General features: G+C 35.2%; 1 protein-coding gene across 3 annotated transcripts in view; it reads left to right on the top strand.

The window, feature by feature from the left end:
- ZDHHC15 (zDHHC palmitoyltransferase 15) overlaps nucleotides 1-20,227 on the top strand; it is a 166,394-nt gene that overhangs the window by 98,618 nt on the left and 47,549 nt on the right. For 2 of the 3 annotated variants that reach the window (XM_016203894.2, XM_087813658.1), the window contains exons 4-7: nucleotides 10,684-10,804; nucleotides 16,430-16,499; nucleotides 18,014-18,046; nucleotides 18,775-18,895. In XM_016203894.2, the coding sequence (XP_016059380.1) occupies nucleotides 10,684-10,804; nucleotides 16,430-16,499; nucleotides 18,014-18,046; nucleotides 18,775-18,895 (345 nt within the window). Of the gene's footprint in view, nucleotides 1-9,585; nucleotides 9,766-10,683; nucleotides 10,805-16,429; nucleotides 16,500-18,013; nucleotides 18,047-18,774; nucleotides 18,896-20,227 lie in introns of all 3 variants that reach the window. The other variant, XM_087813659.1, reaches the window with a different exon arrangement.

Here is a 20,227-nt window from a genome sequence, read left to right as displayed (position 1 = left end):
GACACAGCCAACACAGTGAAAAGGCAACCTATAGGATGGTAAAAATATTCTCAAATTATATATCTGACAACAGGTTAATATCCAAAATATGAAAGAATGTGAACAACTCTACAACAACAACAAAAATACCAACATCATGATTTTAAGTTGGACAAAGGACTTGAATAGACTTTTATGAAAAGATACACACATGACCAACAAGCACATAAAAATGCTCAACATCGTTAATTATTAGGGAATTACATATCAAAACTACCATGACATACTACTTCACATTCATTAGGATAACTATTATTTTTTTAAAAAGTAAAAATAGCAAGTGTTAGTGAGTATGTGGAAAAATTGGAACCCTTGTGTGATGGTGGGCATCTAAAATGGTGCAGCCACTATGGAAAATATCGTGATGGTTTCTCAAATTATTAAAAATAGAGCTGCCATATGATCCAACAATTTCACTTTTAAGTATATACTCAAAAGAATTGAAGGCAAAATCTCAAAGAGATATTTGTACATATTTGTTTTTACACAAGTGTTCAACATTGTTCATAGATTATCCACAATAGCCAAAGATGATAACAAATCAATAATTATCAACAGATGAATGGATTAATAAAATATAATATATACATACAACCTTACAAAGAAAGGAAATTCTGTCACATGCTACAACATGGATAAACATTGAGGAATTTATGCTAAGAATTTATGCTGCAGAAAATAAGCCAGTCATAAAAAAACAAATACTATATCATTCCACTTGTACGTTGTACCTAGAGTAGTCAAATTCACAGAGACAAAAAGTAAAATGGTGGTTCTTAGGAGGTTTGGAAAGGAATGATGGGGATTTGTGTAATGAGTGTGGAATTTCAGTTTGGAAAAATGAAAAAAGGACTGAAGGTGAATGGTGATGATGATTGCACAACAATGTGAATGTATCTCATACCGTTGAGCTGTAGTCTTAAAAACAGTTTAAATAGTTGAATTGTATGTTGTGTATCTTTTATCACAAGAAAAAATGAATAAGAGACAAAAATGTAAGATCTAAACCACTTATCTTCTTAGAAGAAAACCTAGGGAAAAAATCTTCATGACCTGGATTTGGCAATGGATGCTTAGATAGAACACCAAAAGCACAAGAAACAAACAAACAAAATAGACAAATTAGACTTTATCAAAATTTAAAACTCTGTGCCTCAAACAGCATATCAAGAAAGTGAGAAGACCACTGAAAGAATGGGGAAAAATAATTGCAAATCATGTAACTAATAAATGCCAAGTATCCAGTATGTATAGAATTCTTAAAACTCAACAACAAAAATACAAAAAATACCAATTAAAAATAGTCAAATGAATTGAATAGACATTTCTTCAAAGAATATATAAAAATGATTAACAACACACCAAAAGGTTACTCAACACAGTAATGCAAATCAAGACTACAATGAGATACTATTTCACACTCACAAGGATGGGAAAGAAAAGTAGGAAGGAAGAAGGGAGGGACGGAAGAAGAGGGAGAGAGAAGGGAGAGAAAGAAAGAAAAAGAAAGTGTGTGGATGTATAGAACTCTGAATCCCTATACATTGCTATTGGGTATGTAAAATAAGGCAGCTGGTGTAGTATAAACAGTTTTGTGGTTTGGCATAAAGTTAATCATAGAATTACCATGTGACCTAGCACTTCTACTTCTATGTATATACTCAAAAGAATTGAAAACAACCCTGGCCAGTGTGACTGGGTTGGAACATCATCTCGTACACAAAAGGGTGGTGGGTCCAGCTCCAAGTTAGGGCACATACCCAGGTTGCGGTTTCCATCCCTGGTTGGGATGTTTGCAGGATGTTTTTCTCTCACATGGATGTTTCTCTCTATCTCTCTCTCCCTTCCTCTTTCTAAAAAAATCAATGAAAAATAAAAATAAAATAGAGATGTTGCACTACTATCTTCTTTAAAAAAATCATTGAAAACAAATGTTCAAATAAATGGTTATACACAATTGTTCACAATGCATTATTCACTATAACCAAAAGGTTAATAATCAATGGATGACTGGATAAACCAACAGTACTATGCCCATGCAATGGAATGTTAGTTAGCCATAAAAAATAATTCATTACTAAACACACTACAACATGTATGAACTTTGAAGACATTATGTTAATTGAAAGACACCAGACACCAAAGACCACATGATTGATACCACTTATATGAAATATCCAGAAAGGAAAATTCAATGACAGAAAGTAAATTAGTGGTTGCCAAGATCTGGAGATGGGGGTAATGAAGAATGACTAATATATGTATGGGTTTTTTTGGTGGGGGTAATGAAAATATCCTGAAACTAGATAATGGTGATGGTTGCACAACACTGTGAATGTATTAATTCCTACCATAAATAAGCACTTAAAAAAATTTGTTATATGAATTTTAGTTCAATAAAAACAATTGACCCATTCAGCCTATTTATGAAGCTTCTGGACCAGTAGAAATGATGAGTGGTTGGGATTATGTAGGCCTAAACTGGGTGAGATGATGACAGGATTTAGATAAGCACTGCAAAGGTTTATATTTAAGACCATATCTTCATCATTGTTTAAAAAAAATGATATGGTTTTCTATTTTTATTGAATTTATTGGGGTGTCAATTTTTAATAAAATCATACAGTTTTCAAGTGTACAACTCTTTAGAAACACATTATCTACATACTGCTTTGTGCACTCACCACCCAAAGACAAGTCTCTTTCTGCCCCTATTTATCTTCCTTATGCCCTCTTCTATATCCTCCCACCCAACCCCCCTTTCCATCTGGCAATCACCATAATATTGTCTGTGTCTGATTTTTTTATTTTATCACTTCACATTTTTCACCCAGCCCCCCAAATCCTCTCCACTATGACACCTGTCAGTCTGTTTTCTGTATCTATGAGTCTGTTTTTATTTTGTTTGTTTATTTTGTTCCTTAGATTCCACATATAAGTGAAATCATATGGTATTTGTCTTTCTCTGACTGGCTTATTTCACTTAGTTTAATACTCTCAAGGTCCACCCTTGCTGTTGCAAAAGGTAAGAATACATTTTTATATAGGCCAAGGTTTGTAAATGTAACATTGTTTAAATGTACTACAGCTTTTTTATACACTAACCTACTAATGAGCACTTGGGCTGCTTACAAATATTGGCTATTATAAATAATGCTGAAATGAACACAAGGGTGCATATATTCTTTCAAGTTAATGTTTCAGGTGTATTCGGATATATTCCCAGCAGTGAAATCAATGAGCAGTTCCATTTAAAATTTTTCTTTAAACTTTCATACCTATATTTCTGAAAGCCATAAAGAAAATACTTTATGGTTTTAAGGATATGGCTTTGTTTTACATGTAAAATTAGTCTTGGCTCAGAAAATTATAAACAGGTTTTGTATGCCTATATGAATGTTCAGTGCAACATTTTTTAAAATAACACTTTATTAAATTTAATGGTTAATACGACCATAGAGGATTCAGGTGTCGGTTTCTCTGTTATAATATCTGTATATTGCTCTGTGTGCCCATCACCCAAAGTCATATCTTCTCCAGTCACCATATACCAAGACCCCCTTCAACCCCAGCCCCCTTCCCTCTCGCAACCACCACACTGCTGTTTGTGTCAACGAGTTTGTTTTATGTCCCACATATGAGTGAAATCATATGGTTCTCCGTTTTTTCTGACTGACTTATTTCACTTAGCGTAATATTCTCAAGGTCTATCCATATTGTTACAAATTACAGTATGTCATCCTTTCTTATGGTTGAGTAGTATTCCATTGTGTACATGTACCACATCTTCTTTATCCAGTCCTCTATCAAAGGACACTTCAGTTGTTTCCATGTGTTGGCCACCGTGAATAATGCTGCAATGAACATAGGGTTGCATATAACTTTCTGAACATGTTTTTGAGTTTTTTTGGTAATGCTGGACCATATGGTAGGGATTGCTGGGTCGTATGGTAACTCTATTCTTAATTTTATGAGGTATTGCCAGACTGCTTTCCATAGTTGTTGTACCAGTTTACATTCCCACCAGCAGTGAATGAGAGTTCTCTTTTCTCCATAACCTCTCCAACACTTGTTATTACTTGTCGTGTTGATAATAGCCACTCTAACAGGTGTGAGGTGGTATCTTACTATAGTTTTCATTTGCATTTCCATAATCGCTAGTGAGGTTGAACAGCTTTTCATATATCTATTGGCTATTCATACATCTTCTTGGGAGAGGTGTCTGTTCGGGTCCTCTGCCCACTTTTTGATTGGGTGGTTTGTTTGTTTGGTGTTGAGTTTTATGAGTTCTTTATGTATTTTGGAAATTAAGCCTTCGTCAGAATTACTGTCTGCAAATATCATCTCCCAGCTTGTTGCTCCCCCCCCCCTTTGTTTTGTTGTCAGCTTCTTTTGCTGTGCAAAAGCTTTTTAGTTTGATATAGTCCCATTCATTTATTTTTGCCTTTACTTCCCTTGCCTTTGGGGTCAAGTTCATAAAATGTTCTCTATGGCCAAGGTCCATAAGTTTGGTATCAGTGTTTTCTTCTATGTAACTTATTTTTTCAGGTCTCAAATTTAGGTCTTTGTTCACTTTGAGTTATTTTGTTACATGGGGACAAACTGTAATCCAATTTCATTCTTTTGCATGAGGCTGTCCAGTTTTTTCAGCATTATTTGTTGAAGTGACTATCTTTAATCCATTGTGTGTTTCTGGCTCCTTTGTCAAAAATTTTCTGCCAATATACATGTGGTTTTATATCTGCACTCTGTTCTGTTCCACTGATCTGTGTTTCTGTTTCTGTGCCAATACCATGCTCTTTTGAGTATCATAGCTCTGTAGTATAATTTGAAATCAGCTAGCATGACACCTCCAGCTTCTTACTTTTCCTTTGTGTTTCTGTCTGTTGTTTTTATTTGTATTTGGTGGTATTCCATACTCTTTTTCTCTTTTTTTAAGATATGTGTCTTAATGTTGTGAGTTTTGTGTGTGGTTACCATTAGGTAAATAAAAAAGGAAGTTGCATACATATATATATATATATAGTAGGGTTTTTTTTCTTTTGAGTGCATCTGATATTCGTCCTCCTTTTCCAGTCCAGACCTTTACCCACTCCCCTTTTATGTGTTTGCTGTCAAAATGTATCCCTGTTTATGCTATAAGTTTTTTTGTGACCTTCCTCATAGTGTTGTGACCTTATGTTGTTTGTTTCATGTAGAATAACCCTCTTGAATATTTCCTGCAATGGAGATTTTCTGGTGATAAAATCCTTCAACTTCTGTATGTCTGGGAATGGCCTTATTTCTCCTTCATATTTAAAGGTTATTTTTGTTGGATATATTATTCATGGCTGGTAATTTCTTTTTTTCAGTAGCTTGACTATTTGATTTCACTCTCTTCTGGCCTATAGAGTTTCTACTGAGAAGTCAAATGATATTCTGATGGACTTTCCTTTGTAGGCCACTTCCTTCTTTTCCCTAGCTGCTTTGAGAATTTCTTTGTCATTAATTTTTGACAGTTTTAATACAATGTGTCTTGGAGAGGGCCTCTTTAGATTGAGGTAACTAGGTGTTTTGTTTGCTTCTTGCATTCAAGGATCTAGTTGTTTCCATAGGTTTGGGAAGTTCTCATCCACTATTTGTTAGAACAGACTCACCATTTCCTTCTCCCTCTCTTCTTTATCTAGAATGCCTATTATTCTAATGTTGTTTTTTCTGATGGAGTCAAATAGTTCTCATAAGGCTCATTCATTTTTCTTGATATCCATGTCTCTCTCTTCCCTCTGCATCATTTCTAGATTCCTATCTTTGGTACTACTAATTATTTCCTCCATCTGGTTAGACAGAGCCATGCTCAGTAGTTCACTCTCAATCTCCTTAATTGCATGCTTCATTTCCGGGGTTTCTATTGGTTCTTTTTTAAAGTTTCAATATCTTTGGTAAAGTACTTATTTTGTTCCTTGATTCTTTTTCTGAGTGCACTGAATTTCCTGTGTTTATTTTTTCACATATTGCTGAGTATTTTCAGAGTTGCAATGTTGAACTCTGTCATTTATATCACATATTTGCATGTATTCCAGCTTCATTTCTGGGATTTTTCATTTTCTTTCTGAGCATCCTCATTACCATGGGTATTCATGGTGTTTGCTGGTCTTCTTTGTTTAGGCGTGCATGTATGTTTATATTCATGGCCCTTAGGCAGCAGCTCTGAGTAGGCCTTTCTACTATTTTCCAGGGGATGGTCCTGAATCACAAAATTTTTTACCTCTGTGATCTTCCAGACTTGACTTCCAGGGCTTCCAAAAGACAGTACAGCCATGCAGTTTGGGGGGTGGAGTTTGTTTTGCCCTCACACTAATGGCGACCTCAACCTCCAAGGTTTCACACCTCAAGTACCCCACCTGGGAATCAGTCACAGAGAAAAACAGTGGTTCTATTGCAATAGCTCTGAGTTTACTAATAATATGCTCCTCGACCTGATATAAAAGGCAATGAGAGGCATATTTTGGGAGTCTAAGGGGAGGCAAGGGTATGTTGTTTTATTTCTTTGAATCACCACCGTGCAAGAGGACAGCCATGAGGCAGAATCCTGTGCTCTGTCAAGCATCTGCTGGCTCAGTCATTTTTCTCTATGCTTGACCTGCTAGAATGCCCCCACAGCTCTTTTTTCCTCCTGGCCAAAGGAAGTTCCTACTGCCGCCTGCTTCCTCCCCTCTTTGGGGCAAGTCTTGAGCTCCCAGCTGTTGGGCTGTGTCTGCAGCCACTGTTTGAGCTTTCCTCCCTTCTCATCTCCCCATTTATTCCTGGTTTCCCACCTTTAGGTGCTTCAGTGCATGAGTGTCTCAGGCATGCCTCTGTATTGAGTAGGGAATTCTTTGTTGAATTATAATTGATAAACTTGTTGAAATTTCGGGGGGATAGGCCAAAGGGATCTCTCTCACTACCATTCCTCTAATGTCACAAGTGTTTTCTCGTTTCTTGAGGTAGGCCTGTAGTGCTATGAACTTCCTCTCAGGACTGCTTTCACTGTGCCCCATAGATTTGGGGTTGTTGTGTGTTCATTTTCATTTGTTTTGAGAAAGTTTGTAATTTCTACTTTGATTTTATTGGTAACCAATTCATTGTTTAATAACATGCTATTAGGCTCTATATGTTTGAATGTTTTCGAGTGTTTTTATTGTAGTTGATTTCTAGTTTTATACCATTGTGATCTGAGAAAATGCTTGATATGATTTCAATCTTCTTGTACTTGTAGATAATTATTTTCTGTCCTAACATGTGGTCTATCTTTGAGAATGTCCCATGTGCACTAGAGTAGAATGTATATTGTGCAGCTCTGGAGTGAAATGTTCAGTAAATGTCAATTAAATCCATGTGATCTAGTGTGTTATTTAGGATCACTATTTCTTTGTTAATTTTTTCTCTGGAAAACCTATCCAGTGAGGTCAGTGGGGATTTGAAGTCCCCTACTATGTCTGTATTGCTGTAAATCTCTCCCTTAAATTCCTCCAAGAGTTTTTAAAAATATATTTAGGTGCTCCTATATTGGGAGCATATATGATTACCCAGGTTATATCCTCTTGTTGGATTGATCCCTTTAGGATTATGTTGTGACCTTCTTTGTCTCTTGTTATGGATTTTGCTTTGAAGTTTATTCTGTCAGATAAAAGTATTCTTACCCCTGCTTTTTTTTCCCCCGTTTCCATTTGAATTGAATAATTTTTCCATCCCTTCACTTTTATCCTGTGTGATTCTTTTCTTCTGAGGTGGGTCTCATATAGACAGCATATATATGGGTCACTTTTTCTTATCCATTTGTCTACCTTACACCTTTTGATTGGAGCATTTAATCCATTTACATTTAAGCTTATTATTGATAAGTACTTATTTATTGCCATTTTCATTCTTTATGCCTATGTTTCTCTCTATTTCTTATTATTACTGCAGCTCCTTTAACATTTCTTACAATGCTGGTTTGGTGGTGATAAATACCTTTAGCCTTTTTTTGTCTGGAAAGATCTTTATTTCACCTTCTATTTTGATGATAGCCTTACTGGATAGAGTAGTCTTGGTTTTGGATCCTTACTTTCCATTATCTTGAATACTTCATGCCATTCCCTTCTGGCCTGTAGAGTTTCTGTTGAGAAATCTGCTGACAGCCTTATGGGAGATCTTTTGTAGGTAAACAATTGCTTTTCCTTTGCTGCCATTAAGATTCTATCTTTGTCTTTAATTTTTTTGCACATTAATTATGATGTGTCTGGGTGTGGGCCTCTTTGTGTTCTTCTTGCTTGGGACTCTCAGTGCCTCCTGAACATGTGTGATCATTTCCTTCACCATGTTAGAAAAGTGTTCTGCCATTACTTTTTCAAACAGGTTCTCTATCCCTGCTCACTTTTTTCTCCTTTTGGCACTCATATGATGCAGATATTGTTACATTTCATGTTGTCCCACAGTTCTCTTAAGCTGTCCTTTATTTTTAATTGTTTTTTTTCTTTTTGGTTCTCTGATTGAGTTATTTGTTCTACTCTGTCTTCTAACTCCCTGATCCAATCCTCAGCTTCCTGTAATCTGCTGTTTATTCCTTCCAGTGTATTCTTTATTTCTGCTATGTCATTCTTCATTTCTAACTGTTTCTTTTCACAGTTTCTATATCTTTTTTCATGCTATTGAGCATCCTTATAATCATTACTCTGAACTCTATATCTTACAAATTACTTATCTCCATTTCATTTACCTCTTCTTTTGGAGAATTCGCTTGTTCTTTCATTTGGGGCTTGTTTTCTTGTTTCCCCATTTTGGCTGCTTGTTTGGGTTTGTTTCTATTTATTAGATAATTCTGCTAAGACTCCCAGTCTTGATAGGGTCACCTTTTGTAGTAAGTTACCTGTGGGACTCAGTGGAACAGAGTCTTAGATCACCAGTCTTGGGTTTTCTAATTTTGTCCCTTGTGTGCATTTTTTGGGCCTTCCTATTGTAATGGACTCTTGATTGCTATTGGCTCATTTCTGTGTGGGCTAGTTTTTCAGGCTGGCAGACTGTGAACCTCAACCCAAAACAGCATGCAGGCTGCTGTGCAGGTGCTTATCACAAAAAACCTAATTCACATCAGCAAGGTTTAGAGCCTGATAATATCTCCCTGTGGATATACTGCTTGTGAAGCTTATTGGGTTCTACTCTGTAGTTTTCTGAATCTGGCCACTAGGTTTATTGGTTTTGGGCCTTTTTGGAAAGTCTCTGGTGCAGGCCAATGTCAGTCACTGCTTGTGAGTGGTCCTCAGTACCATGTTTGGAGCTACCAGGGATCCACAGCTTGTGGCTCCTTCTGAGGCTGGACACATGTAAAAAGGACCAAGCTGTGGACCAAGGTCTTCTTTTCCTAGACCCAGGCCCAGAAGCAAGTCAGGTAAAGACTTAAAGCACCCAGAGATCCACCACTGCCTGCAAGCTCATTGCTAGTCTCAGTCACTTAATGAGCCTCAAGCTATAGAGCTCAGCAGGGTGTAAACTCCATGGGGGTGGGGAGGGGAGATGGTTTCCGATGGCTGGGCAATTGCTTTCCTGCAGGCTAAAGATGCCTGGATGGTAAAAATCTGCCTAATTATGATGGCCTCTGTAGTAAGTCGGAATGACTCAGCACAAGGATCCAGACAGCTTTCCCCTCAAGCTCTCTTCTCAGAGCCACCAACCCAGGAATCTCCTCATACAGCTGTAATTGCCTCTGTCCTCCCTCTGCTGGAACCCAAGGTGAGTGGCTGCACACAACATTTTGTGAACTGGCCCTTTAACAGGGTACCTGCATTTCCAGCCATTTCTCCATGGCAAACAGAAACTCTGCTGCTTTTCATAGCCAGATGTTATGTGGGCACCATTCCCAATTCTGGTGCTCTGAGCTGGGAAACCCAGTTTTGGTTTTAGACCCAAGACTTCTCAGGGGGACCCCCCCCCACAAGTGAGATACCCCTCCAGAACTTCAGGTGCTGTGTGTGGGAGCCTGAACAGCCTTCTCAGGCCTCTGCACTTCCTACCAGTCTCAATGTGGCCTCCTCTTTACATCTTTGGTTATAAGGGTTCACTCCATCTAGTCTTCAGTTGGTTATTTAGGGTGATTTTTTATATTTTGTTTGTTAATTCCAGTTTGGTCCTGGGATAATGTCAGCGTAGCTTCTACTTAGTCTGCCATGCACTTGGAATTAGTACCAGCCCTTGTTTTTTGTTGATTTATTGATGGTAGCCATTCTGGCAGGAGGTGATATCTCATTATTCTTTTAATTTGCATATCTTTGATGATTAATGACATAGACCATTTTTTATATGTCCAATTTTTTATATGTCTGTCCTCTTTGGAGCAGTGTAATGGAGTGTAAAGGGCACAAGAACTAGGTTGGTGGCTTAGTTTTGCTACTTACTGGTTGAGTGAGTGTAACAATGCTTAAGTTACTTAATTTAAGTTTTATTTTATTTATAAAACAAAATCATCTATCATATAGATTGAGATAAAAGCCTGATAGTTAATTGAGATAATTATCCAGAGAATGTTATAAGCCAGTTACCTGAGCTTCAGGATAGATAACAAATATTTTCTTCTAAATAATTATTGTTGTTTTTAAAAAAATTTTTCCGAACCTTGGAATGTAAATTCTTACTTCTCATTTCTGCTTCCAGTTTCACTTGTCCTATACAGACAAGGAACGTTATGAAAATGAAGAGAGACCTGAGGTCCAAAAGCAGATGCTCATTGATATTGCCAAGAAGCTACCAGTTTACACAAGGACCGGGAGTGGAGGTCAGTTCATCCAAAGTCAACTAGAGAGGAAGATCAGCAAATATCTCAGAAAGTCTTAAGTCATATACATCCTCAGGCTAACCCTTTTTTTCTCTTCTCTTCTGAAAAACACTATTGAGTCTTTCTCAGCATTTTATTATAAAAAATTTCAAACATCCATCCCAGATGGAAGAATTATACAATAATATCTGTATGCTCACCTCTACAGTCTACCACTAACATTTAACTATATTGTTTTATCACACATCTGTTCATAAACTCATTCCTCTACCCATTTATAAAGCTAATTTTATTTTTGGTGCATTTTCTAAGTAGTAGATATCAGTACATGTTTAATTAAATATTTTATTATTTTAAGGCTGAAATATACATATAAAAAAACATGCACAAATCATAAGAATACCATTCAGTGTTTCCAAAAATATACACACTTGTGTAATCAAAACCTCTATAAACTTTAGCACACCCCAGAATGTTCTCTCATGCTCCTTCCAAGTAAACCTCACTAAACATAACCACTATTCTGATATGTTTCCATCATAGATTAGTTTTACCTGCTCTAGAATTTTATATAAATAAATTTATACAGCATTTACTGTTTTGTCTGCTTTATTGTATAATGCTTTTGAGACTTATTCACATTGTCGTGTATTTTATAACCTTTATTGCTGAGTAATATTTCATTGTGTGAATATATCACAGTTTGTTTACCCATTCAAACATTGATGCACATTTGGGTTGTTTCTGGTGCTTAAATATTATGATGTTGTAAATTTTTGTACAAGTACTTGTGGAGAGATATGTCTTCATTTTTGGGGTAAATATACACTGTGGAGTTTCACTGTTAGTTTTTATCCGTATGAATAGAACAATACTAGCTGAACAAATTATTTCCTTTTTAAAATTTGAAAACTAAGGCTCTTTTGAAATAAAGATTGTGTTTCAAAACTTTAGGAAGTATACTTTTAGTTATTTATGTTCATTTATCATTTACTTATTTGATAGATGTTTATTAAGATCCCATATGACAATTGGGGAAACTTTAATATGGTCTCGGTATTAGATAATATAAGGGACTTGCTGCTAGTTTTGTTAGAGCATTAATGTCATAAGATGATCATAATTTTTTTAAAGTCTTCAGGCATACTGATATATGGTGAAAAAGACACAGACATGAAATTGTATAATTTCAGACAGTAGAAAACAGAATGGCGTGATAAAATAGTGGTGACAGAGACATATTGGATGCATTGGGTTCAGAATTATATTTTGTCTGATCTTTGTGTCTTTTAAAACTTTGCATTTGTTGCTGATTTTTAACAATTAGAATATTAGCAAACGAAAATCCAGATTTCTGGCTTCTCTTGAAAACTCAATCAATCTGCATTTCTGTATGGAAGAAATTAGCTAGAGCTGAGTAGTAACTGCTCTCTAAACAGGACATGGATTCTCGTCCTCCCACACAGTCTCCAACTGACTGCTTCACTCACTACTTCCTACTTCCTGAATCCTTGAAGCATTTTTTTGCAGCCCCCATGGTAAAGAGTAATAGAAGGCGTCTCTGAAGAAATGCCATTTGATCTGAGACTTGAAAATAAAAAGTAACTGAAACTACAAAGGCCATGGAACAGGAGCAAGCTTGCATTATGAGAAGAAAAGACAGATAATCAGTGTAGCTGGAGTATTGTAGGAGGAGAGTGGTACAAGTTAAGGTTAAAGAAGTATGCTAAAGCCATATGATGCAGGCCATGGTAAGGAGTTTGGATTTTATTCTAAAGGTGTTGAAAATCCACTGAAGGTTTTAAGTAGAAAGTGATATGATCTGATTTACATTTTAGCAGATCACCCGACTCTTCTGTAGAAAATGTATTGGGTGGAGGAGGGAGAGAATGAAAGAGTGAATAAATAAGCAGCAGTTATTGTAGTCCTCTATGAGAGAGATGATGGTGGCTTACACTGGGCAATGACATTGACCATATATTTAAAAACAATTAGGCTAGAGAAAGAAATAAAAGGTATCCAAATTGAGAATGAAGAAGTGAAAGTGTCACCTTGAGAAATGACATGATTCTTTATATATAAAACCCTAAAGACTCCACCAAAAATATATTAGAAACAATAAACAAATACAGTAAAGTGTCAGGATACAAAAATCAATGTACAAAAATCCAGTGCATTCCTATAAACAAACAATGAAATTTCAGAAAAAGAAATGAAGAAAAACCCTCCATTTAAAATTGCAAAAAAATAATAAAATACCTAAGAATCAACAAAAGAGGTGAAGGACCTTTATACTGAAAACTGCAAAACATTAAAAAAGATGGGAAAAGACACAATGAAATGGAAAGATATTCTGTGTTCTCGGGTTCGAAGAATCAACCTAGTTAAAATGGCCATATTACCCAAAACAATATACAGATTTAATGCAATCCCCATCAAAATATCAATGTCATTTTTTTAAAGAAATAGAAAAATCATCAGATTTGTATGGAACCACAAAAGACCCCAAATAACCAAAACAATCCTGAGAAAAAAGAACAAAGCTGGAGGTATTATGCTACCTGACATAAAATTATACTACAGAGCAACGATAATTTAAGAAGCATGGTATTGGCAGAAAAACAGGTACACAGACCAATGGAACACAACTGATATCACAGAATTAAAACATGTATATAGACAAATAAATTTTTGACAAAGGGGTCAAAAACCTACAATGAAGAAAAGAAAGCCTTTTCAATAAATGGTGCTGGGAAAATTGGAAAGTCACATGCAAAAGAATGAAACTAGAGTCGAGTTTGTTCCCATGTACAAAAATTAATTCAAAGTGGATCAAAGACCTAAATATACAGACAATACATTACATAGAAGAAAACATAGGTACTAAATTTATGAACCTTGGTCTTAGAAAAGATTTTCTGAATTTGACCCCAAAAGCAAGGGAAGTAAAGGTAGAAATAAATGAATGGGACTATACAAACTAAAAAGCTTCTGCATGGCAAAAGAAATCACCAACAAAACAAAAAGAGAAACCAACCAAATGGAAGAAGATATTTGCAACAGTATCTCCAACAAGGGATTAATAGCCAAAATATATAAAGAACTCATACAACTCAACACCAAACAAGCAATCTTATTTAAAAAATTGGCAGAGGGCCAGAAGAGACATAGAAATGACCAACAGATATATGAAAAGATGCTCAACTTGGTAAACTATTAGAGAAATGCAAATCAAAGCTAAATGAGATACCACCTTACACTTGTTAGAATGGCTATTATCAACACAGAAATTAATAACAAGTGTTGGACAGGTTGTGGAGGAAAAGGAACCTGTATTCCTTGCTGGTGGGAATGTAAATTTGTACAGCCACTATGAAAAAAGTATGGAGTTTACTCAAAATTAAGAATGGAGTTACCATATGACCCAGCAATCTTCTCCTACCCAGGAGAAGATTTTTTTTAACCAAAAAAACTGAAAACATTTATTTACAAAGATATATGTTCATTACAGCATTATACGTGCTGAACAAGACATGGAAACAACCAAAGTGTCCTTTAACAGATGATTGGATAAAGAAGATGAACATGTACACAATGGAATACTACTCAGCCATAAGAAAGGATGAAATACTGCCATTTGAAACAACATGGATGGACCTTGAGAATATTATACTAAGTGAAAACTCTAAGACCCATATGATTTCACTGATATGTGGGATATAAAACTGAAACTCATAAAAACAGACAACTGTATGTTCATTACCAGAGGGAAAGGTGTGGGGAGTTGTGCACACTTTCGATGAACTTACTATATTAGCTCAAATTATTCATAATTTCAGTTGTTACACTTAATATCATTAAACACAGTCTTACTTTATCAATAAACACAGAGAAAATGAGAAGAAAAAGAAAATATCTTTTCCAAAAGACATATGCATCCCTATATCTATTGCAGCATTATGGCAGCATATGGAAGCAACCTACATATCGGAGAAGTGAGTGGATAAAGAAGATAGATAGTACATTTGTATAATGGAATATAGCTCAGCCATAAAAAAATAAAATCTTACCATTTGTGACAACATGGATGTATGTAGAGAATATTATGCTAAGTGGAAATAAGTCAGACAGAGAAAGACAAGTACCATATGATTTCACTTATGTGGGGAATCTAAAAACAAAGTAAACAAACAAAACAGAAACAAACTTATAGATACAGAGTACATTTTGATAGGAGGGTAATTTGGGGTCATGGGAGAAGAGAGGAAAAGGATTAAGATGTGCAAATTGGTTGTTACAAAATAGTCATGGGGTTGTAAAGTACGGTATAGGGGATAGAGTCAATTATATTGTAATAACTATGTGTTGTTTCAGCTGGGTACTAGAATTACCAAGGTAATCCTTTTGTAAGGTATATAAATATCTAATCACTATGCTGTACATCTAAAACTAATACAATATGGTATGTTGACTGTAATTGAAAAATTTTTTAAATAAAAATAAAAATATGTCATTCATCTAAGGGAAATAAATTAGAAAGGAAGGGGGAAGGGAGGAAGAAATAATTTTTTTTATGAGACTTATAGAGTGAAGAGAACCCTGAACTATGGGTTCAGAAAACTTGTACTGCTCAAGGCCCTGCCACTCACTGTGTGACCTTGTATAATTCACTTGGTTTTACTCCTGTCTTTACTTCCTTTATCTGTGAAATGGTCACTTGAACTAATATTTCTAGAATGTCTCTTTCATTCTCCAAACAGTTATTCTAAGAACCACTATATTTTCCATGCTTTAAGAATTTTATCTACCTCATAGAATAAAATGTCTGAGAACAGAAGATAGATTTTAGATACAAGAGTTGAAGTAAACAGAGGCTAAATGTTTTTCCCAAGATCACTCAAGCCGTTGACAGTATAGTGTGTTTTATAATACAAAATCTTATGATTAGGTATCATATCTAATCCTGAGGTATGAAAACTTTCCCCCTTACCTTCATTTTCAAAAAGATGCTTTCAAGATTGATACAATAGGGCTCACTCTTTCTCTCTCTCTCTTTAGTATGCCTGAACCCTTCCCCACCCTCTACTTTCCCCAGGGCACCAACTCTCTCTCTCTCTCTCATCTATCTATCATCTATCTATCGTCTATCTATCATCTATCTATCATCTATCTATCATCATCTTTAATCTATCTATCTAATCTATCATCATCATCTATCTATCTATCATTTATCTATCATCTATATATCATCTATATCTGGAGCATCATGCTGTCACCTTTCCCTCTCTTCTTCCCTTAAGTCGAATACCTTTACCCGCTGTCTCTCTCCTAAGCTCCAAGGGACCTTCTTTTGCCTCTGTAGCTTTTTTCCTGAGCCCACGCAGCCCAGCTGGCTCACCTTTTCTACTTCTGTGACTCAAATGAACTTTCCCTTGTATTTGGAAAAAAAAGACTGATACAACAGAAAACAACATACATAGCACAATTCTCTTACGCAGTCTACCTTTTGCTTAATAACTTGAAATGAGTTTAGTCAATGTATAGCAAGTCATTCAGATAGGCTAGGAAGATATATGGTATCACATTGAGCTCTAATCAGTGCTAACCACCTTATTTTCCCTATAGCTGTAAGATTCTGTGACCGGTGCCATTTGATCAAGCCAGATCGCTGCCACCACTGCTCTGTTTGTGCTATGTAAGTGACAGCCATATTTTCCCTGGACTGAGATTGGCCACTGATGGTTGCCAAGAAATAATGTGACTGATCTTAGCATGTAACTATTTCTAGATAAGAGCATGCCCTTTAAATCATAATGATCACATGCTAAACACACTCACAGGGATGATGATTCAAACTATTCTGAAGATAGAAAGAAAAATAAAACCTCATTTTAAAAATAAACATTTTCTTTTAGAACAGTTTTAGATGAATAGAATTATTTTATAGATAATTCTCATACATCCCAAACCCAAGTTCCTTGTTATTAACATCTTATATTAATATGGTAGATGTGTTACAATTAATGAACAAATATTTATACATTGTTTTGGATTGAAATCCATACTCTATTCAAATTTCCTCCGTTTTCACCTAATGTTCTTTTTCTGTTCCAAGATCCCATACAAGACACCACATTACCTTTATTTGTCATGTCTTATTAGGCGCCTCTTAGATATGATGCTTTCTCAGGCTTCACTTTCTTTTATGTAACCTTAACAGCTCTTAGGACTGTCAAGTTTTTTGTAAGATATACTTCAGCTAAGATTTTTCTGATATTTTTCTCAAGATTAGACTTAGGTAATGTGTTTTGGGGAGGAAGATCATAAAGGTAAAGTGCAAACTCATTATATCATATCAAGGGTACATAGTATAAATATGACTTATCACTGTAATGTTAATCTTGCTCATCTGATTGACATAGTGTTTGTCAGATTTCTCAACTATCAAGTTACTCTCTCCCCCTTTCCATATTGTACTCTGTAAGGAAGTCATTTGTGCAGCCCACACTAAAGAATTGAGGAGTTATACTCCCCCTCCTTGAAGGTAGAATATCTACATAAGTTATTTTGAATTCTTCTGCATGGGATATTTGTCTCTCTTCCTTCTTTTATTTATTTATTTATTTATTTATTTATTTATTTATTTATTTATTATTTATTTATATTTATTTATATCGGTTTGTAAGTGTGGATAATCATTTTACATTTTGTGTTATAACTGAGTACTACTTTGTTTTGTTACTCTAATTGTTCCAGCTTTGCAAAACCCCCTTTTTATGTTAATAAGTATAGTCTTCATATCTTTCTTCTTGGGTGCTTGTTCCACCTGTTTTTATCTTACCCTTGATTCAAATACAGACTGTAGCCATATGTTTTCTTTTGTACTTTTAATTAACTGAGTATTGAGCAAAATGAAGGACAATATCTTAGACGTTTTCTCTGTATCAGTATCCTAGAATTCTCAATACCTTTTAAAGATTGGACTTATAGGCATGTAACTTGTTGCCAGTATGATCTTACAATTTGTTGTGATTGGATAATTCTAGGAATAACTGAGAACACAATAGCTTTAGAGTAGCTATAGTGGAAATCTAAAAATGAGTGTACTGGCACCATGTAAAAATACTGGTGAGAACTTGAGTTCAATTATGAGGTGTTGCTTCCTTTCCATAGCCCTACTTATCACACTGTATTTTGCTCCTTTTTTAGATGTGTTTTAAAAATGGACCATCATTGCCCTTGGTAAGTCTGTTTTATTTTACTTTCCTCCAAAAAGAGTCAAAGTTGCTCAATATGCCTACTTTACAAAGCATAGTTGTAACATGCCTGTTTCTGCTATTCACTGAACTTTTTATTTGTGTGAAGGACAGAGGTCTTAACATTTTAAAGCAAGAATCAATATACCACCAAAGATATGGTAGTGAATTCTTGGGGTCACAAAGCTAAGGGTCTCTTGTCTATTAACTTTAGCAATTAGTCATAGTAATGAAATAGAGCACAAATAGTTCTCTTTGACATTACACACTCAGTTTTTTGCTTTTTGTTCTCTTGATATTTGAAATACTCTAGATTGTTAACTTCAGCAATTCTCCAAATTTTCTATGTCTGATCTAGAGAACCGGTCTGAAATCATCTAACTACAAAGAAAACATGCCACACTGTACTAGGTGTCGCTGCTAAGATTTTAATAGGTTTTTAGCATCCAAGATCTAGGTTTGCTTGGGTGTGTCAGGAACCAGTTCAGAACAATTAGATTAGCCAGGTGTCTCTGTGCTTATGAATGAAAGGAGAAACAAGTGAGACATGAACTTGTTTTTCCAGTTTGTTCCTTTTACTGGAGTTTTATTTCTGTTGAGTTCCTACACAACACAGCAGGAACAACATACTTCCATTGCTTAATTCACTTATGTATCAGTGTGTTCTCAATTAATGGGTCCTGATTTCAAATTAGTTTTTCTTTTTTTTTTTAGGGTTAACAATTGCATTGGATTTTCCAACTATAAATTCTTCCTTCAGTTCTTAGGTTATTCTGTTCTCTACTGCTTGTACATTGCTACAACAGTCTTCAGCTATTTCATCAAATACTGGAGAGTAAGTTAAAAAATCCTGAATCCCCTCCCCCCAAAAATACCTCACAAACACACACCTACTTGTCTGTGACATTGTTTACCTTATCATTTTTTTACAATTTGAAATAGCTAATATGGAAATAACCAGAAAGGAATGCACCAAAAGCAATTTCCCCATATTGAATATTCTGAGATTCAGGAGGCTGTTATATAAAGATTCCTGTTAAACAAGTTTCTGTTATATATGAAAATCTTTTTAAGGACTGCAGGAACCTAACCTCCTGACTCTTACTGATTCTTTACAATGTACTTCTCCAGTCAAGTTTTAAAAATTCACATCTTACCAATTATACACTTGACAAATGTTGAAACAAATTCTACATCCTTAGTTTCCTAAGAAAAAGGGGTAACAAAGTACATCTTCATTGTTAGAAAATACTTTTAAATTCCTTGTTCAAAGGAGAGTTGCAAAATTCCTACAGGGAAAGAAAAAGACATTGATTCATCTTCACATATGACCAAAATGAAATAAGGAGTCCTATCTGAATTTTGTATAACAAACACTGGGGTTCTAATACTGGCTGTATTACCTGCTTTACTGGCTTCTTGTCAAAATAAATGAAACAGATGTTGAAAGTACTCTACCTTTCAAAATATGATTCTAATAATTATAATAAAATCTAAAGAAATCCTCCTTCCATCTTTCTTCTACTTGAAGATATCAATCATAACCCATCTATTTCCAAAAGAATTGAAGGCAGATTTTCAGTTTATATATGTATACAAGGTCTCCAGCAATATAGTGAAATATGTTGTTCTATTTTGTTTCATGCCAGTGGACTCCAGAAGACATTACCTCCATATAACTCTAGTATCATTACTAAGACATCATAACCTTCCATGAAGAGGATTGTCTAACCTGAACTGAATAATAAAAGACAGATGTAGGCAGAGCTACTAGTGATTATTTTAGGAATTTCACCAGAGCCTGTACAATAGGAATATCTCACCTCAAGTAGAGAGGTAAAGCAGCAGGGAAAGAACATGAATCCTGTGACCAGAATATGGATTATAATAAACTGGGGAGGGGGGAGTAGAAAGGCAAGGCAGTGACAACCTAAGTAGCTGAGGATATTTAAGTTGTTAAATAGTGATTCATCTATACTAGGGTAGAAAATATAGTGTAGAAAATTTTAGTGATATGTGCTTTCCATTCTCCCTTACACTGGCTAATCCACTCAGATATTTAATAAATTTAAGAATCAGGAATTATATAATAGATATTAAAATCTTCAACTCAGAGACACAAAAGTATAAACAGAAATGAAGTTTTCTCATCAATATTTTATTTTTC

Source organism: Miniopterus natalensis, chromosome X, assembly GCF_054644295.1.
Source record: "Miniopterus natalensis isolate mMinNat1 chromosome X, mMinNat1.hap1, whole genome shotgun sequence".
In the NCBI taxonomy this organism is placed as follows: domain Eukaryota; kingdom Metazoa; phylum Chordata; class Mammalia; order Chiroptera; family Miniopteridae; genus Miniopterus; species Miniopterus natalensis.
Note: the sequence above shows the minus strand (reverse complement) of the source record. Positions and strands in the feature narration are given on the sequence as shown.